At 39.6% G+C, this 20,887-nt stretch overlaps 2 protein-coding genes across 3 annotated transcripts in view; one reads left to right on the forward strand and one right to left on the reverse strand.

The window, feature by feature from the left end:
* The window catches only part of LOC111873115 (mucin-12), a 44,491-nt gene extending 39,283 nt beyond the window's left edge, over positions 1 to 5,208 (reverse strand). The window contains exon 1 of one of the 2 annotated variants that reach the window (XM_023867540.2): positions 5,049 to 5,208. In XM_023867540.2, coding sequence (XP_023723308.1) covers positions 5,049 to 5,082 — 34 coding nt within the window. In that variant the 5' untranslated portion in view covers positions 5,083 to 5,208. Of the gene's footprint in view, positions 1 to 4,521; positions 4,747 to 5,048 lie in introns of those variants that run through there. The other variant, XM_023867542.2, reaches the window with a different exon arrangement.
* Positions 5,209 to 5,294: 86 nt separating this feature from the next.
* On the forward strand, positions 5,295 to 14,733 carry LOC111873138 (Golgi to ER traffic protein 4 homolog). The gene is made up of 8 exons (XM_023867581.2): positions 5,295 to 5,497; positions 5,677 to 5,755; positions 5,852 to 5,946; positions 6,060 to 6,202; positions 6,317 to 6,455; positions 7,960 to 8,103; positions 10,146 to 10,291; positions 12,486 to 14,733. The coding sequence occupies exons 1-8, from the start codon at positions 5,385 to 5,387 to the stop codon at positions 12,605 to 12,607; spliced, it is 981 nt and encodes a 326-aa protein (XP_023723349.1). The 5' UTR covers positions 5,295 to 5,384; the 3' UTR covers positions 12,608 to 14,733.
* The last annotated feature ends 6,154 nt before the right edge of the window (positions 14,734 to 20,887 follow it).

Here is a 20,887-nt window from a genome sequence, read left to right on the forward strand (position 1 = left end):
ATCCGAGTGGACCCAGTTGGACCCCACCCCCCACTAAGCGAAAATACTGGATAGGAGGCTGAAGGAACATAAGAGACGGCCCGAACGTAATGAAGAAAAATATTTAAGTCCCGACACGGAATCGAATCCCGATCTTCCAGCTTGTAGTCAGTTTCTGTATTGAGTAAGCGATCTCGTGTCACGTTGATGTTGCTCTTACCCTTATCATCATCTTACTCCTTTCCTCCACAAGATACGGGCTTGTAGCCCTGTTGAATCTATTGATAATACACCACTGTGAGAATGCGGACTCGAGGCAAAGTACCAAGAATCCAGTCCGTTATAAATAAATATTTAAAAAGCACCAACTTCTAGTGTTGCGAATTCTAGAGCTCTAAACAATAAGCAGGTGGCGTAAAATATATTTTTCATTTATTCGTTTTAGCACAATAGCGTAGTTGGTTGAGGGGTTATGCTACAAGCCGGAAGGTCGCGGGTTCAAGTCCCGATGAGGTCATTGGATTTTTTTTTTCAATTGACCTAATACTTCCAGCCGCAATATGGCCCTGGTGTTGATTCAGCCTCTAACAGAAATGAGTACCATAAATTAATTAAATAATTTTCCTGGGAAGTAAAGCGCGGCCGGCGCGTAAGGCTGATAACCTTACCGGCATCTTTGAGTCGGTTGTCTAGATAATGTGGGACCCTCGACGTCTCATAACGCTATGGGCCTCCACGGCCTGGTACAGGGATAGCTTTACTTTACTTACTTTACAATAGGCCGCGCCATAGCTCAAGCGGTTAGTCGCTGGCTTCCCACCGCGGTGGCCCGGGTTCGATCCCGAGTCTGGTCAAGTGGGATTTGTGGTGGACAAAGTGGCGCTGGGGCGGGTCTTCTCCGAGCACATTCCAGCTTCATGACATATTTAGAGGTTGGTTTCAGTAGTCAAAATGGCTACCGTGCTTGATGTGTACACTATCGAAGAGCAGCGTTCTGTTGTGCGTTTTTTGGTGGTCAAAAAGGACTCAATGCAAAGGGCATTCACAAAGAAATGTTTCCTGTTTGCGGTGGGAACTAGTGAGAACATACATACTACTTACTCACGGAGCTGAGCCCTTCTTGAGAAGCCGCCAATTCTGCAGCTACTCAAGAATTTACCAACATTTTAATGAACCCGAAGGTTCATCACGGTGTTCACAAAGGCCCTCCACTGGTCCCTATCCTGAGCCAGATTTATCCAATCCATACCATCCCATCCTATCTCTCTAAGATCCATTATAATATTGTCCACCCATCTACGCCATGGTCTTCCCAGTGGTCTCTTTCCTTCTGGCTTTCCCACCAATATCCTATACGCATTCCTCTTCTCCCCCATTCGTGCTACATGACCTGCCCACCTCATCCTCCTTGACTTGATCATTCTAATTATACTTGGAAAAGAGTACAAGTTATGAAGCTCCTCATTATGCAGTTTTCTCCAACCTCCTGTGATTTCATCTCTCTTTGGTCCAAATATTCTCCTCAGCACCCTGTGCTCAAACACCCTCAGTCTAAGGGTGTACAAACATGGACACCTCTAAAGGAAAATAACGCGGAACGGAGAAAGAGTTTCGTTCTCAAATAAACACGTTTTAATGTGAACAACGACAATGCAATAGCATGGAAATATATTGACTTAAGATCTAGTGCAGTGCGACGGTTTCAAAGAGTGAACAATTGCCTGAAGATGGTCAAGTAAGGCCGAAACATGTAGCAACTGATGCTATTTTAAATTAAAGAGGAATAGGTAAAGTAAAGCTATCCCTGTAACAGGCCATGAAGGCCCATAGGGCTGTGAGACGTTGAGGGTCCCACATTATCTAGACAATTGGCTCACAGGTGGCGGTGACGCTGTAAGTCTTATGCGCCGGGCTGGCCACCCTTTAACCCTAGGAAGACAGCGCGGCTGGAAGGATTAGGTCAACTGAAAAATCCAATGACCTCATCGGGAACAGAACCTGCGACCTTCCAACTTGTAGCATAGTGCCCTAATCAACTATGCTACCGCATGTCCATTAACGGAAGATTGTAAACATTTTTAATTTGCACTAAAGACGAAGGTGAATGAGTGAGGAATATAACCTCTTCCTAAAGTTGGCGTAAGGCTGACAACCTTACCGCCACCTTTGAGCCGATTGTCTAGATAGTGTGGGACCCTCAACGTCTCACAACCCTATGGGCCTTCATGGCCTGTCACAGGCATAGTTTTACTTTTTTTTTACTTATCTCCTCGACCAAATATTCTCCTTAGCGTCCTTTCCTCAAATAACGTCCTCACTTAATGTGTGATACCAAGTTTCACCCCCATAAAACGCAACAGGTAAAATTCCAGTTTTGGTGTGTTTTAATCTGCATGTGTTTAACCAGCATACAGGGATAGAGAAGACTGAACGATAGCAAGCATTCACGGAATTTAACCTATTTAATAGAATTTTGACCTGTAACTGTCGTTCCCAAATACTGGAAATTCAATGTATTTTTTAAAGATAAATTAGCTACCGTTATATTAAGATTCCAGGGACGTCTATATCTGTTCTGCTTTCGTATTTGGCGATAAGGAATGTTATGCTCATAAGCGAAAGATGTAGGCCAAGATATGTCATTGCACAAATGCAACATTTTAACGTAATGTTAATATTCCTTCTGTGAGGAAAGCAGAAAGGGTATTTTCTGTCTTTATTTTTGTCTTTACTCCTGCTAGGGGTGGTGGAAGCGATTTATTTTCATTAGCCCGCCTGCTGGTTTGATTCTAGTCGGACGGCTTCGTTGCCGCAAGTCAAAACGTACCCAGCGGGGACGTGTAGAAGGCCAAGGTGTGTCTCGGGCATAGATGCAGCTCTTTCTAAATTTCTTCCTTTTTTATTGCTGCTCTTACTTTACATAGCACAGAAACAGAGAGAAAGAGAGATGGACGAAGATTCAGACAAGAGGAACAGAGACGGGACTTTGGAACTGAAAGACGAAGGTCAGGGGTTCACGCTGAGAGGGCATATTATTGTACTAAAGAAACCAATAACACAGGCCACTGATGTATTCGAAAATTGTGTTCCAAAGTTTGGGGGAGGGGGGAAACTGTCCCACTCACCGCTCGTGGGACAACTACGATAAATGTAAGGAAGCATTATGATAGATTTGTCAGTATTTTGCACGCTTTAAATATGGTTAGTTTCCAGAACTGATAGTTTTGTTCGATCCGAATTGTAGACACTTGAAAATTTTTCGGCACATCTGGCGTACCACAAATAACAAATGCATGAAACACATATACAAGCTATAGGATGTGTAACTACCGGCATTTGAACATTAATTTCTTATGTATTGATCAAATTTACTGATTTCAATTCATAGTTAATCTACAAAATAAAATTATGTTTGGGAATTAATGGTGTTGCCCGGCTCTGTGGACACTTCCAAACCCTCCTACGCAACAATATGAGTATAGAGCAATAACGTTCTATAACCCCTGATATGGCAACCTTGCTTCTCTTGGCCGGTTTTTGGGGGCTGCCTGCAATGCTACATCGATCCAGCAAAGAGGGGGCCGGGGACGAAAGAGGACGAACACAGAGATGAGACCGTACATTAGAAGGGGGTCGTGGCACCATGTGCAAGATGACAAGAACAATAAGCAGCACTTGTTGTCTTCCGAAATTATACCAGTTTCCTGAATACGCCGCACTCCATCACGGTCACAGTGATACTTTTCTTAGTCACACGTCTGACGTATGTTAATGACTTTTATTCATATCACAATTAATCGACTGTTGTCTGGCGTACTTCACGGATCAGTCAACGTTTGACGCGGGGACGTATGTTTTACGAATGGGTTATACGTTTCGTCTCTNCCCCCCCCCCCCCTTTTTTTTTCTTTTAGAAAGACAAAGAGAGCTCGTCCACCTAGACATAAACGTAAAACCTGGTATCGCTTGAGTACTTGCTGATGTTGCCTATCTGATAAAATTATGTTCTTAACGCACTCTTATTATAAAGATACGCCAGAACTCTCCGCCCACCACCCACACCACAACGCCGACGAAAAGTGACATTTGGCAATAGTGCAAACGGGTTTAACTTAGGTTCTGAATAATAGGCAACACGCCACACAAAACTGCGTATATGGTTACAGAAAAAGGCGCGGTTTTCAACATCATTGCCATATTATCTGTTCAATCACATATTTCTCGCAGTCGGAGAAATTTCGACACTGACAAGTGTCTTTGTGGAGTTATATAATTACATATATTGAATAACTCTTCTCATATACTGTGTTCTTATTTGTATAGCCGATACACCTTTTTTTTCATACGAAAAGCACCACAATGCACAACAACAGATCTCTATGATGTTTATTCTAAAATTAAGTAACTTGACTTCAAAAACAAAGTATACGACACTACATGTTCTATGTATGAAGTTCTATGGTACTGCTGCTCATATCGCAATTTCATCAATAACAGTATAAATAAATAACATTCTATCAAAAATATAACACATTTACTCACCGTACCACGTCGCCAGTGTTCTGCCGGGCATTCTAAATAATCCCTAAATAAATGTCACCTCATACAGTCATAGCAACGGGCGCCGGTTCACACATTGTTACCACGTTTACAACGTCTCCATAACATGCTCTTCGCGGGCCAATCTGACATCGACTGATCCCTTGACAAGATGACTTTTATGGAAATTGTGTAGAGGTGCTCTGGCATTTGCGTTGCCGCAACCTGTCCGGAGATGTTTCGCACTAGCTCTACCTGGCGGACCACGCTCAACTTAGAAAATTACGTCACTAGCGCCAAGCCATGCGGTTGCTAGGCAACAGCATCTTGCGCCCAAAAGGACCAGGCGAATAGACAATTGAACAATGCTAAAATCCCCTAGGCATAGCCACTGGCAAAATTTGTTTCAGTACTAGACAGTGACAATGCTAATATAATATTTAGTTTAAGCACTGAACGACTTAATGATATAAAATATAATTTACATATGCATAATCAAACCGAAGTTGCTGTGATTCAAGATTCCTTACCGCTGGCGTTCCTTGTTCTGGGTTCGTCACCCATATCGTTCAGAACACATTTGCCACTGATTAGCTGTTATTACTGGAGGTATACCAGTTACTCAAAACTATAGACAACTTTCTGCACCATCTAAAATTCCGTAAAATTATCAAAATTCTTCATAGTGAAGTTTTGAATATCGAAAAAGCTTGATGCTTTATTCCAATGTGACCAATATATTTAAGCGAAATCCCCTATTTCTAATCCGGGATTGCGCATCACTGAATTGCACCCCCTGTGTTCTTATAACCCACAAACCCCTGTGCTAACCCTACAAATATCGGGTTGTATCAGCTACTTAAGACATGGCGAGTAATAGAATGCATGGGGTACAAAGAATTCTTTCGAAATTAGAATCGTCTGTAAACGCTGGAAATTATTATGAAGCCCACCAGATGTACAAGACGTTGTATTTCAGGTGAGTAAAACGATGGAAATGAAATGCAATTTTAAAACCGATTGTTCCACAAGCCTATTTAACATATAAAGCACACCTTCTGCATCAATCGAAACTCAGTTACTCTGATTCGCTGTTCTAATTTTTTTGGAGGGGGGAATACGAATCCTTGCGTGTACATTTTTACCACGTTATTTCAGATACCTTGGACAGAAAAAGTACGAGGAGTTGTTAGATTTGCTATATGATGGTGCAGTATTATTACTCAAACATGACCAAGTAAGCAGCAGTTTTTTATCACTGAAACATGAAGTGTGCGTTTGAGTTTTGTTTACTTTTATACGCGTAATTTTTATGCTGTTTCTGCAATTTCAGCAAACGAGTGGAGCAGATCTAGCAATACTGTTGGTTGATGTCCTGCTCAAAGCAGAGGCCTCCACTTCAGAAGACCAGTTTGACAAATTATCTCGGTAAATTACACATTATATGTATATATCCAGTTAACAAGGTTTCTGTTGGTATTTGGTATTCATTTGTTAATATTTTCTATTGCATAATTTGCTATTTTATTTTAATGTCACAGCTTATTTGGAATGATAAGTTCAGATGTACCAGAAAGAGAAACGTTTCTTGCCAATGCATTGCAGTGGTCAATGAAAGGGTCACAGGAATACAAGAGTGGGCATCCACATCTACACCAAAGCATAGCACAGATTCTATGGAAAGGTAGAATTTATCATAATGTTCTTATCTCCAAGAATTGTTACTGTGCACTTCATTGTTTAAATCACAGTGACAGAACCATACTAATCAAATATTCCACTATTGACACATTTTCAGAGAAGAATTATGCACTGGCTAGGTATCACTTTCTCCATTCTACAGATGGCTCTGGTTGTGCTGCAATGTTAGTAGAATTGCATAGGCAGAGAGGCTACTCTAGTGAAGTGGACTTGTTCATTGCTCAAGTTGTGCTGCAGTAAGTATGATATTAAATCAGATATGTGCCTCATTCATATGAGAAGGTCAGTTTTATAGCTTGTAGTATTTATTTCACTTATGTTAACAGTTTATTCAGTGAGTACATTTTTTTTTTTTTATTATTGCTAGTGGGGTGGGCCTAAGTCCCCTGTACTGCGGACACTTATGGCCTATTGCACCAGCCCCAGACGATAGGTGAGGGTGATTATGGAGCAGTGATGGAATGAAGATTGGGAGGGGAAACCGAAGTACTCGGAGAAAACCTGCCCCAGCACCACTTTGTCCACCACAAATCCTACTTGACCGAACCTGGGCCGCCGCGGTGGGAAGCCAGCGACTAACCGCTTGAGCTATGGCGCGGCCTTAGTGAGCACATAGTAATTCTTTGCTAACTGCAGAGGGTATGTAACATAAAATGAGATGAGAGAATGATTACGTTTGGAAAGCTGGAAAGAATGGAGGGGGGAAATGTTATGACCTAATTCAGAATACTACTCCAACATTTTCCTGGAGAGAATGATGGGAAACCACAAAACCATCAGTTAATGTTCCCAGTGCCCTGGCAAGTATTCGAACAAGATACCTTCAAGATACAAGTCAAAGATATTACCACAGAGAAAATCCACTTGTGAAATCAAAGTTCTTTTACACATCAGAGTATTAACAGAGTTGTGTGTTTTTTGTATCAGTCATAACATTTCTTTTAAATTGCTGTTTCTGAGTCATCTTTATTGCTTTGACATTGGTGGTGTTAGCAGTTGTGAATTATGATTTGTACAGAATTACTGGATTTTTGGACTTCTTGCATTGTTTGATATTCTAAAAAACCAGAGAACTCAACATTTGAGAAACTTTGTCTCATTCCGTTCTCAGGTGAGGTGGGAGAGACCTACTCTGTTGGGTCTGTTAGAAGGAGCTATCCTCAATCAGTGGGCCAGGGCCTCAGGTGAAGAGGGAGACACCTACTCAGTTGGGTCCCTTAGAAAGTGCTAACCTCAATCACTGGACCAGGTCCTCAGGTGAGAGGGAGACACCTACTCAGTCGGGTCCCTTAGAAAGTTTTAAGTTCAATCACTGGGCCAGGTCCTCAGGTGAGAGGGAGACACCTACTCTGTTGGGTCCCTTAGAAAGAGCTAACCTCAATCACTGGACCAGGTCCTCATGTGAGAGGGAGACACCTACTTAGTTAGGTCCCTTACATAGAGCTAACCTCAATCACTTGACCTGGGCCTCATGTGAAGAGGGAGACACCAACTCTGTTGGGTCCCTTAGAAAGAGCTAACCTCAGTCACTTGATTGAGGTGTCCCCCCCCCCTCACCTGAGAGTGGAATCAGATCCAGTTTTTGAAATGTTGTGTTCTCTAGATTTTTAGAATACCGAATGATGGACAAAGTCCAAAGACCCAGTAATTCTGAGTGTCATACACCATTGTCAGGACCCTTTAGAATCTACTTATAATTTGTCCATCCCTGTTGTGGGTATTATCTTATCCATTCTTCAGGTACCTATGTCTGCAGAACAAAACAAGTGCAAAGGATGTTTTTGACAGTTACACCACACAACACCCAAACATCAAGAAGACTGGTCCACCTTATATACTACCACTTCTGAACTTCATATGGTTTCTACTAGAAGCTGTTGAAAGGTTAGATTTATTTTATATATTTATATATTTCAGATATATATTCAAGTTTATAACATATTGTGGCGTGCGCCAGGAATCCGGAATGTATACTTCCATGGAAACGCAGTAACAGCGGGCCGTTACCTAGGAATACTTTACGCAACAAACATGTTTCCCCAGAGATGAAAGGACAACAAAAGGTTCGTTGCATAACAGCTGCTGAGACCANCAACAAACACGTTTCCCCGGAGATGAAAGGACAACTAAAGGTTCGTTGCATAACAGCTGCTGAGACCAATGGCTCCTATATGGTGCGCTCTGTTTCATCCAAGATCAGGTTATAAAAGACCAGTGAGGGTTTTGACTTTTTGAGTTCTTAGTGTAGCTCCGACTAGAGCAGAAGCCAGCTCGCATCCAACAAAGGACAGAAGACTTCACCGAGATTAGCGGTGTAAGAAGTACAGTCAACTCTCGATTATCCGGGCTAATGGTGGGGATGGAAGTCACGGTTAATCGAAAACCCGGTTAAGCCAAATTTTATTATACGGGCTGGACGACTGTGAAGGGTCGGAGTTCGAGTCCCGGTAGGGTCAAGAATTTTAACTTCTCCAAATCGTCCAGACCGGCTCTGGGGTCCATCCAACCTCCTATCCAATGNAAGTGTAAAAGTGAGTGTCCAATAAATATTCGCTCAAATCCGGAAACCCATGTGAATTATTGTTGCGTTACCTAGGAAACACGCGACAATATTATTATATTTTTAAAACTGTTGTTTAACTTTTGTAGCCACAGTTAATTTGATAAATAAACATTTGCTCTCAGAATTTAACCCATTGAGCCTAATCTTGGACACATTGGAAACCTTGAGATGTGACCCATGAGTCTGATACTGTGTTCTTTCCTAAATAGTCGTATCTCCCTGAACACTTACACGTGATTGCCAGTGCCTGCTGTATGCCTCTTTAAGTAGGAGAGAGTCGTGTTTCTGAAGAGTAATGTCTTCTGGGATCTAAAGGTGACAGTTCATATTCGCTCCTGTAGCAACCTCAACACCAACAGAATTAAGAATATACTTGCAAATAAATATATGCTTATAATATGTGCAAAATATGTTTTCATATTAATCCATTTCAGTCTGCTCCAAACAGGAGTTGTCATGGAACCAGTAATGCTTAATACAAATGCTTGAGAACATGTTTAAAGGTCTTGGTTCCTGTTGCATTTTAATTCTGTGTTACATCTGGCGGAATAATACTGAATTTATGTTGTTGAGAGACTAACAGAGAAACCACCTTTGTACCATACAACCAAGTCAAATTATAACACATTTTATTGAATAACATTTATATGGATTCAAATACTCATCTGCTTGGTGTACATATTTTATTTTTTCCTTTTTCTTTCATTCTTTCTTTATATATGATTTATAGATAGTAACTAGATTAACAGTATGCACTGAACTACTGTGTGTTCATATAGAAAGCTCATAATGGTAACCAGTATTGGCATTCCATTTTGTCAGCATTACATTCAGTCACAATTATAATTATGATAATCATCTGTAGGGTCTTTACATTGAATGACCATGTGGACACTGAGAACTATAATATAAGTACAGTAGAACTTGGTTATAACGACATCAAAGGGACCTAAAAATAGTGTCGTTATAAACGAATGTCGTTGTAACCGAAATGGGCACTTCCACAGTAGCCTTATGTTAGTCACGTAAACATCTACCAAAAACCAAGTTAAAATGTTGCATTTTTAGTNCACTGCCGATCACAGTGGCCGACGGTCTAAAGCATATACTCTCTTAGCTCGGTCAGAAGCTGGGATTGTGGGTTTGAATCCCACACAAGACATGGATCTTTGGTATGTGTATGTGTTTATTCTGTGTTTGTGTTGTCCTCTGTGTAGGTAGAGGCCTTGAGACGATCTGATCACCCGTCCAAGGAGTCCTGCCAACTGTAGAAATGATCATGAAACTGAAAAATCAGAGGCCAGGGCCCAAGGGTGCTGTAGAGCCAGTGAAAAAAAAAGTAACATGATTTTTATGTGTGCAGCGGCAAACTGGCAGCATTCACAGTGTTGTGTCAGCAGTACCAGACGAGTATCGAGAGAGATCCAAGTTACATTGAATATTTGGACAAGATAGCACAGATATTCTTTGGAGTTCCCCCGCCACGTCCACAGTCACAAGGTCTCTTTGGTATGTGTGATGTATCATGTTACAAGGTTATGATATGTTGGAGATTGTGATAATGCTGATTGGTGACTTTCACACTAGCAGTTCTACTTTGTGCTTTGTATAGAATGATAATTTTCACAGCAAGCCAAATTTGAAAAAAAAAGTAAGTATATTTAGAAAAGAAATCTACAAAGAAGAATTGCAGGATTAAGGAAACTATATTACACTATGTAACTAAATGAATTTCAATGCCACATGTGACAGCAAACAGATTATCTGTTCATCACTAGAATTTGGCTTCCGACAGAATGTAATGGTTTTGCTACAAGGTCTATAGCATTGCATATTGAATATTCATATAATATTTACAGTGTTAATGAACCTCAAATTCAGGTCATCATACTTAAAGAGTAAACATTAAATATAGGTGTGAATCTCGGATACAGCACATATACAGTATATGTGTATCTTAGTTTTAGCCAATAATATTTTTACAAACAACACAATAAACATACAAAAATTTAGATTGTGGTATTCTTGGTTATGACACTGTCTAGTCTGGTAGGCAATTGCCAACATTTTGTAGGAACCTACTACCTCCAGGGGACATGCAGTTGCATGGTTGAGGCACTGTGCTACAAGTCGGAAGGTTGAGCGTTTGAGTCCAAATGAGGTGGATTTTTTTTTAATTTACCTGATTCTTCCAGCCGTACTGTGGCCCTGGAGCGAACTCAGCATGTAACAGAAATGAGCACCAGGAGTCTTCCTTGGAAGTAAAGGGCGGCCGGCATGTAAGGCTGACAACCTGACCGCCATCTGTGAGCGAGTCTTCTAGAGAAAATGCGGGAGCCTCGACGTCTCACAACCCTGTGGACCTTTATGGTCTGTTACAGGGATGGCTTTACCTTTACCTTTTACCTCCATCTTCAGGATAAAAGTCTTCTGTTCTGTTCCTTTTGAGTGTTTGTAGCAACTTACAAGTCTACACATTGTCATAACCAAGAAGACCATAATCTATACATAATAGAGTCCATAATCTATACATAATCGAGTGAAATCCCCAGTTTATTTTCTTCAGTGGTTTCCCCTCATTTAATGTTCATTTTCATTTATCCCAAGTCACTCGCCTCAGTGTGAAATATCTGTTATTTAAGATTTATCTCTGTTTAGTGTTTAGGTTCACTGTTCCCCGCTGAAACCTTGAACAGGATTTTACTGTAAATATTTGTTAATTATCTTCATGTATGAATTGGCAATAATGTTTCAGATCACATTCAGCAAAATAGTATTTCCACAGGCCACAGGTTCTCAGACTTTGATATTGTGACACCATAAAATAATACATAAATTTACATGACTCCCAAGTGCAGTTCTGCATGTTGTTACAGGTCTGTGTCAGGTGTACACATTTTTACTCACATACTTTATCCTTCCACATATATAGTATGTGCCAAAAATTTCAGTACTGAAACTCGCACATCTCAAATGCGCATATGTGTCTGTCGACGGGGCATTGCTCCAGCCACACGTGTTCCCAGTGGTGAAAAGGAAGTTGTGTTGTGCATTTATTGAAAATGGGTCTCTCAACGGTGGAAAAAGTATTTGTTGTTGAGTATTATTTCTGCTCATACAGAAGTGGTCGACAGACAACTCGCTTCCTTGGTTTGGAGTGGCCAGATGTTACCGTCCAGAAACCGCTACTTAGTACACGTGTGACAATATGGTGTGCCGTCTCAGCACACGGTATATTAGGCCCCTATTTCATTGAGGATGAGGAAGGCAATGCTCTCACTGTCACCCAAGAACGCTACAGGGACTTGGTGATCAGACCATTTCTTCAGGATTTGAGAAGGTTCTGTCATGCAAGGGGCCTTCACATGAATAGACAGTGGTATTAACAGGATGTGTTTTCATTTTAGTACTGTACTTTTTGGCGCATACTGTATTATGTGCCCCGACAGAAGTGAATCAAAATTGGACTTTATGTCAACTTTTCCCAGCCACAATTTAACATTTAAAATTATAACTAAGAAAAGTATATTTATATATTTCAATTGCCACAATTTTGAGACACAAATTTTTATTAAAAAAAGTGTAAATTATGTTGAGCAGATTTGGTATATTGAACCATTGTGCTAATTAATATGTCTGTGTTGTCCTTTCCTCTTGTAAGCATTTAACCTCTGATTTAAATAATTAATGCTTTGATTCATAGGAAATCTTCTTCAGTCCTTCCTCAGTGGCTTGGATGATTCAGAGTCTGAAGACGAGTCCCCATCATCACACCCAAGAGCTTCCACATCACGTCAGCACATGGAGACTGATGAACTGGATTGATGTAATAGTGCAGGATAGTGACAGGACAAGTGGTGTGTCATGGAGTGGTGGTGCAACAACATTGATAGATGACATAGAGTGTGTCTACTCATAGCTTCCAGTAACACTGCACACCCCTCACTTGCCAGGATTTCTTGTTCAGCCTCCACAATTCAGAGCAAACATGGAAACTCTATTGGTTAAAAAAGTGTAAGCTTATCCATTTTATATAGTATATGTGTGCAGTACATGGCCATGGGTTAGGGCAAAACGAACATATGGTATTACAATCTTTTAATAACCTTTGCAGTTTTACTTTCAGAATTCTATCGGTCCCCTCCCCCCCAAAAAATTCTCTTAATCTTGAGTAATGTCTGAAAGATGAGAAATAGGTCATTAATAGCATATACATGTAATTGGAGTGGTCCTGCCTAGATTGAATTTCACTGATTAACTTAGTAAAGTACTGATTTCTAATGACTGATTGTATAAAGAGCATGTAGCATAGGTTTGTTAGATTTGCACTGACCGTGCGAGATACATTTTGAAATGTTGGATATAATGCTTTGTTTTTTTAATTGATAATACATATGAGCTTTGTTGTTTTCCTGTTCTGTAATTATGGGTTTATCATTAGTTAGGACATGATCAGAAAGGTCACATTACAGGTGAAATGAGTATATATTAAATTTACTCATAGATTAATTTCTTTTTATTGTTTTTAATTATGAAGTGTGACAAAGTATGACACTGGCAACATTGCAAAGCATGATATTATATTTTAGCATCCTGTTGCATTATTGACACTGTACATATAATTGAATAATTACAAAGCATGAGTCACTCTGTAGTTGATGGCAAGTATGTATAGGTACATGTTTGAACTTTACCTAGCATGTCATGAAAATGGGTGATTAATGTTTTGAACAAAGATTAAACATGAAATTTTTGTTCAGATTTTGTAACAACTTAACCAGAATGTTGGAAATGTAAAAGTGAGTATATGGAGAAGACATTAAGTCAAGAGCACATGTTTTTGAATGGTGTAAATAGTTTTCTGGAAGATGGGATGAAGTTGAGTTTGACAGCCGAACTAGACATCAGATATCAAATTCAAATGGAAACGTCGAAAAGTTGAGAACTCTGGAATGGAATGATCAATGTCATGCTGTCAGAATGATTGCAGAAGAACTGGAGATCAGTAGAGAGATTATATGATTGATTCCAGTTGAAAAATTGGGATTGAAGAAAGTTTGTGCTGAGATGGTGTTGAGGAACCTCACTTGCAAGCAAGGACTTTTTGTTGAAAAGAATCGTGGTCATGGAACACACATTTACTTGCCAGATCTCGCTTCATGTGACTTCTTCCTCCTTCATTCCTTGAAGAATTAATTATGTGAGAAGATTTCATGTTGACACCATGGAAGGGATTTGGAAGGTTATTTTGTCTGTTATAAACAGCTTGAAGGACAGTGACTTCTGGTAGTGCATTAACAGTTGGAAACAATGTTGGAGTTCATGAATAGCTGCAGGAGGGAACTACTTTCAGGCAGAATATTATTACTGTAGTTCATGGTACAACTTAATACATTGCTGTCTGAGTAGTCTTGTTATTCGTCAAATCTTGCAGTCTGCCACCTCTGATCTTGTTATAACATGACATCATGTCTGCTACTATTGTGGAAGGGAACTGTAGGAAACTTCAAGTAATGAAAATTTAGTAATAAAAGTTATTTCAAATTTACAGGATAAAGTTATAGAGATTCTAGAACTGTTGCATTGGAGTTTGGTGGTATATTTCAATATAAGTATAATATAAAAATTGATTTCTAAACCTGACATGTTTTGGTCTCTATTTAGTCATTATCATGGACCTCATATATACATCATGTAGCTATTAAACATATACATCAAGGTTGCACATTATCTGGAATGATTTTTGTTGATTATTTTGATATTCTTAAATAAGATCTGCTACATATCTATAAAATCATGGGTTTTGTGTACCATCCACGCGTGTAAAAATTCTCTGGAAACTTATTTTTAGTCTGTGTAACATAGCTTCAAATTCTTATACAGGATGTCCCAGGAGGAATGTGCCAGACTTCGGAATGGTGTTCCTTATGTTAAAGTATGGCGATATAACCCAAAACACCTATGTCCAAAATTGAACGGTTACGGAGATAATGGCCAGAGAAGTGTGAAACTTTGACAGGTGTTACACACTTGTTGATTACCAAATACATATTAAAACTGGCAGGAATATGTGGTTTCTGTAATGTTAATAATGTACGTAACATCAAACTAACTTGTGAGTGACATGAAGCCATTAAATTGAACTACAGAAGAACTTGCATGCCATGTCATAGTTGTTGTTAGGGTTCCAAACACTATACATGACACATGACTGGCAAGCACTGATGTAACATGGCTGACTGCGCATTCTGGTATCCGAGTGTATGCGGCTAGTGTGAGCCGTCATCACCACACTCAAGGACAAACATCGATAAGACTTGTCAGCTGACAGGTAAAGTGCGTGGACCCGCCAGAAGACCACACTTTTCTCGGGCCATTATCTCCGTAACTGTTCAACTTTGGACATAGGTGTTTTGGGTTATACGAGGGAGGACCCAAAAATAACCGGAACCGACCTGTTGCACGTGCATGCTTTGTAGTTACGAGTTATACTGCTAGGTGGTGTTAGCTGGGGGTCTCCCGCGACTGTTAGTGAGCTGGCGTCAGTCTGAGTTAAGTGGTTTGTCTGTGGTGCTCTGTTGTGTGCGTTCCTGTTTCAACCCTTTGGCGATTAGTGAGATGGCCGACCAGAAGGAACAAAGAGTGTGCGTGAAATTTTGCTTTCTGTTAGGGAAAACTGCAGCCGAGACTGTTGGGATGCTTCGGCAAGCCTTTAATGATGATGCTTTGGGGAAATCACAGGTCTACGAGTGGTTTTCCTGTTTCAAATCTGGCAACATGTCAACAGAAGACATGCCACGCCCCGGGCGTCCTTCGACAGGAAGAAATGACGAAAACATTGCCAAAATCAAACGTGCAATTGATGAAGATCGTCAAAAGACCATTGACCAACTTTCTGAGGAAACGAACATCTCATGGAGCACGGTCCAGCGAATTTTAACCGAAGGTTTGCACATGAGACGGGCTGGAGCATTGTCGTGGTGAAGCAACCAGTTCCCATTTCTCCACATTTCGGACCGTTTTCGTCGCACACTCTCTCGTAATCTTCGTAACACATCCAGGTAAAAATGTTGGTTCACTGTTTGTCCTGGCGGAACGAACTCTTTGTGGACAATGCCATTCTCACTAATCGCCAAAGGGCTGAAACAGGAACACACACAACAGAGCACCACAGACAAACCACTTAACTCAGACTGACGCCAGCTCACTAACAGTCGCGGGAGACCCCCAGCTAACACCACCTAGCAGCACAACTCATAACTACAAAGCATGCGCGCGCAATAGGTCGGTTCCGGTTATTTTTGGGTCCCCCTTCGTATCGGCATACTTTAACATCAGGAACACCCTCCCGAAGTCTGGCACATTTCTCCTGGGACACTCTGTATATCCTGGTATTTTTTGTTTGGTTTTACCAGTTTCCTTTATATGTAGTGTATACAGTAGAGATTATAATCTTGACTTGTAAATACAATATTTGTTTTCCAGTAGTAATTAGAAGTGCATTTTCATTATAAGAGTTCATATCTGTTTCCGTTCATACTTTTATCTCATTATGTGTCTACTCATTTTCCAAACAAATACTGACTGACCTCAAGACTTCAGGATTTCATTTTTTCCTCAAGTAAGCAAAAAGGTAGGGTACAATGCTCGTGTGTTGTGTATTCATGCACACACGTGTGCATATCTCTTCTCTTTCAGATGTTGAACCACATGACTGATTTTCACAAAACTTAACATTAATGTTATGCCAATGGTTACCACTCTAATATAAATTTTAATTTCATACAGTTAGTAGTAGTATAGCGAAAGGGCAAACTTGTGATGATGAAGTGGCACTTAATTAAGATTCATGAAATGATGTGGTATGGAAAAGTTCCTGGACTGTTACTGTTGTAACTTCCTTGGTCAAAGAAGATGAGAAGGGAGGCTAGAGGCACACTTCCGCAAGCCTATTGCATCTCCTAGTACTTCAGTTCCCCTGGCAATCTTCATTTCACCAACATCCTCACCTTTCATCTGGGGCTGGTACAATAGGCCAGAAGTGGCCACAGTACACGGGACTTAGTCCCACCCCACTAGCAATAAAAAAAAAATACTTTGGGAATAATGTTAAAACTGTTACTAATTTAGTTAAGAATATTGATATTACAGTACCTTTCAAAACGCAGTTCATAAACTTTTACAGAGTAAACCCCAGACACTGGAATATGACTGTACAGGTGTATCTGCTGTTATGTGGTAGTAACGTGACAGGGTTTGGACTGATTACTCTTATTTAAAATAATTTATTTGCAGTAATTTGTAATCTGTTACATCATGTTGTATTTTAGCGTCCTGTTGCACTGATTTAAGTCCATGATATATTTAATCCGTCTTGCAGTGCATACACTCATTTTTCTCCTTCTCTCCCTCGCACTACATGTTTCGGCATAACAACGCCATCTTCAGGTGCTTACTTATCCACGTCAAACCAGTTCATTGCATGCCATGTTCTCACATTAAAATAACTAAAATATGTATCTATCATATACATTGTCCACCGTTAAAAATATTAAAATTGTTCAGGATACCACATCGCTACGTCGCCCCTCACTACGTCAGTCACGCCCATTCTCCTTTGTTGGAGCACTCCTTCACTATCTTGTGTGTTGTGGTTTTGTTGTGTCGTGCTCCTGCGACTGCGTGTGTTATACTGTTGGGCTTCCTGGGTATGTGTGTCTGGGTATGTTACTGCCTTTCACGTGTAATAAATATGGGAGAGCAATGTTAGGGTTTGACATAATAGCTTACAGCTATTTCATAATTATATTTCTAATACCTGAATCCACTGACCAATTAAATGAAATGGGATACACAAGAGATTGCTCTCCCATATTTATTACACGTGAAAGGCAGTAACATACCCAGACACACATACCCAGGAAGCCCAACAGTATAACACACGCAGTCGCAGGAGCACGACACAACAAAACCACAACACACAAGATAGTGAAGGAGTGCTCCAACAAAGGAGAATGGGCGTGACTGACGTAGTGAGGGGCGACGTAGCGATGTGGTATCCTGAACAATTTTAATATTTTTAACAGTGGACAATGTATATGATAGATACATATTTTAGTTATTTTAATGTGTGAACATGGCATGCAATGAACTGGTTTGACGTGGATAAGTAAGCACCTGAAGATGGCGTTGTTATGCCGAAACATGTAGTGCGAGGGAGAGAAGGAGAAAAATGAATGTATGCACTGCAAGACGGATTAAATAAATCATGGACTGTTACATCATTCTTGGCTGGTTCCTTGCTGGTTCTGACTTCAGAAACACGTCACTAGGTTTCGGTCCCTTATGACAGAGACTTTGGTTACCTCACCAAACCTCTGTATATAACTTCACTGAAGAATGATTATAGAACACGCCCCCAACAGTTCCTCTACTGTTGTGTTTGTACACAGCTGTCAGAGATTGGTCATGATGCATGTATGTGGCTGTTGATTGGTGCTCAATATTACTGAGCAATGGCTTCCTCTGCAACATGTTTCTGACTTCTAGGAATCATGTCACAATACAGACACATAATCATAATCTAGACTAAAAATCATACTGGGCAAACAGCTTGATTACTAAGCATAAGAAATATCAGAAACAATAAGATGCAACAAAATAAGGAAAATGGCTAAATTCAACAAAATACCATGATGTAACAGAATCTAGAACTACATTAAATGTTTTAACATACAGAAAATTTCAGCATGGATATATGGTATATAACACATGATCTGAAACATGTGCAACTATCTTTAACACATGTATACATGTTAAAGAATATTAAAATAATCAATAAATATTCTAGATATGTAATTTGTAACACCATAGTGATGTATGAAACCCCCTGATGACACCTACAATGTGTAAGGTTTAGAAATTTTGTTCTATCTGAGAATATTAGAATAATACATGATCATGGAAATAAGGTTTTTTTTTTTTTTTTCAGAAGTNAATTGTACAGAGAGTCCGTCAGATGATGCTAAATAATCAGTTTATATTGGGTATATAATTTATGAGAATAGATGTATGTTTTTTTGCAGTGTGTTTAGTTACAGGTTGAAAGTACTTGTTTTGCTGTATGTAGTGTGTTAAAACAAAATGCTCACTTATGTATATACATTTGTAATGACATAAAGGTCAGATCACTGACTGTTTTCAACTGTTTTCAGTCACATTTCTGATCCCTGTCCCTGTTCAGAGAGTATTCTATGTATTACTTCATTTTTGTGTGCTTAATTACCCATTATTGTACTCTACTGGGAACTTTCCAATTACATAAAGATATGTAAAAATTATTTGGGTACATTTTACCCATATTTTTATACACTATAGCATAAATGAATGGCTGCAATGTTTTCTTTCTTACACCCTTTATGGCCTATGTGATGTATTTAAAGTTTATTTCTCAGCAATATGACCATATTTCAGGTGGAAACGTCAACTTCTCTATGTGTATAGAGGTCCCACACACATCATATTAACCTTTACTGGCCATGCATTGCACAAGTAAAAGATATATATGGTCTAGCTGGCTGAGTGTATTCCCCTCCCCCAAGTACTAATACTGTTACACCCAAGATAAAATCCCCCATTTGTTGATGATAAAGAGTAAAAGAGAAACGAATGCTTTTAAATTAAATTAATAATTGGAGATAAATTGGTGGTGGTGATGGTGGTTATGAGGCATTTCCATAAAGTGTAACACTTCTCTGAAAGCATTCAAACATGACCGATTCTTGAAATTTTTCCCTGACTCAAAGTGTCATTCCTTCTTGCACAAAGCTATTACCTTAATTTGCAGTAATTTTAAAAATCTGCAAGAAGTAATAGTCCTGAAATATACTAATCAAAAATAAATTAAAAATTAAGTATAAATGTGTAATAAATGAACAGTGTGTAAAAACTGAAAAAAAAAACAGTAATTGAATTTTAAATGAATAAAACATAACAAAGGTATACATTTTCTCCACAGCAATTTTATTCTGTGTGTAGTAAGCAAGTTGGTTTTAAGTATGCAAATTAATGATTTTAAACAATAACTGTTTAGAAACTGATGCTATTTTTCTAGCCAACTCTAAGGACAGCTCAAAGAACAATAAAACCACATAGATAATATATATTGTCACACTGTGGAGACAAAATGAACTTCAGGAATGCCTGAGCTTTAGAAGCAGTGTAATTATTATTAATTATTAAAATATGTGTGTATAAAATCCTGAATTAAACAGTTTAACATGCATCATTTCATTTGTTTTTCATTTTACTCCTCATAGTTGCCTTCAGGGCTTTCCTTTTTTTTTCTGAAAGCATGTTGGCCCTCAAACTCATGCTCAGTTTTATATCAGATCAGAACATGGGGTAGCATAGTTGGTTGAGGCTGGAATGTTGCAAGATTCAGTCCCAATAATGTCATTGGATTTTTCACTTGACCTAATCCTTTCAGCTGCACTGGCTCTGGGGTTGACTCAGCCTCTAACAGAAATGAGTACCAGGGATTTTCCTTGGGCATAAAAGGGTGGCTGGCACATTAGGCTGACAACCTTACCACCATCTGTGAGCCAAATGTCTAGAAAATATGGGAGCCTCAACCTCTCTCACCCCTATGAATGAATAAATGTATAAGGGGTGGGCCTTCTTGGCCCTTGCACTGTGACCACAGTGATCTATTGTGCCTCTCCTGATTATCCCCTCAACAATCCTGCGCTTCAAATGAAGCATAGGATTTTGTATGTGGGGACATCAAAATAGCCACTTGGTTCCATAAAATATTGACCCAAGTGACACAATCTTAAATAAGCTAAGGCCTCACATTCGCACAGGATATGTGTGGCTGTTTCATTCTCTTCTTGACACCTCTCACAAGTTGGACTTATTTAGTCCCAGTTTGAAGAGGTGTCCTTTGAGGTGACAGTGTCCTGTAAGTAGTCCTACCACCCATCGTAGCTGGTTGCTGTTTAACTTCAACAGTTCCTTCACTCTTTTAGTAGAGGGTCCTCGTATGAGTCCCTTTGTTTGCCTGAGGCCAGTCAAGGATCCCCAGTATTTCTTGTGATTCATATT

The sequence above is a fragment of the Cryptotermes secundus genome, unplaced genomic scaffold (assembly GCF_002891405.2).
Source record: "Cryptotermes secundus unplaced genomic scaffold, Csec_1.0 scaffold246, whole genome shotgun sequence".
NCBI classification, from domain to species: domain Eukaryota; kingdom Metazoa; phylum Arthropoda; class Insecta; order Blattodea; family Kalotermitidae; genus Cryptotermes; species Cryptotermes secundus.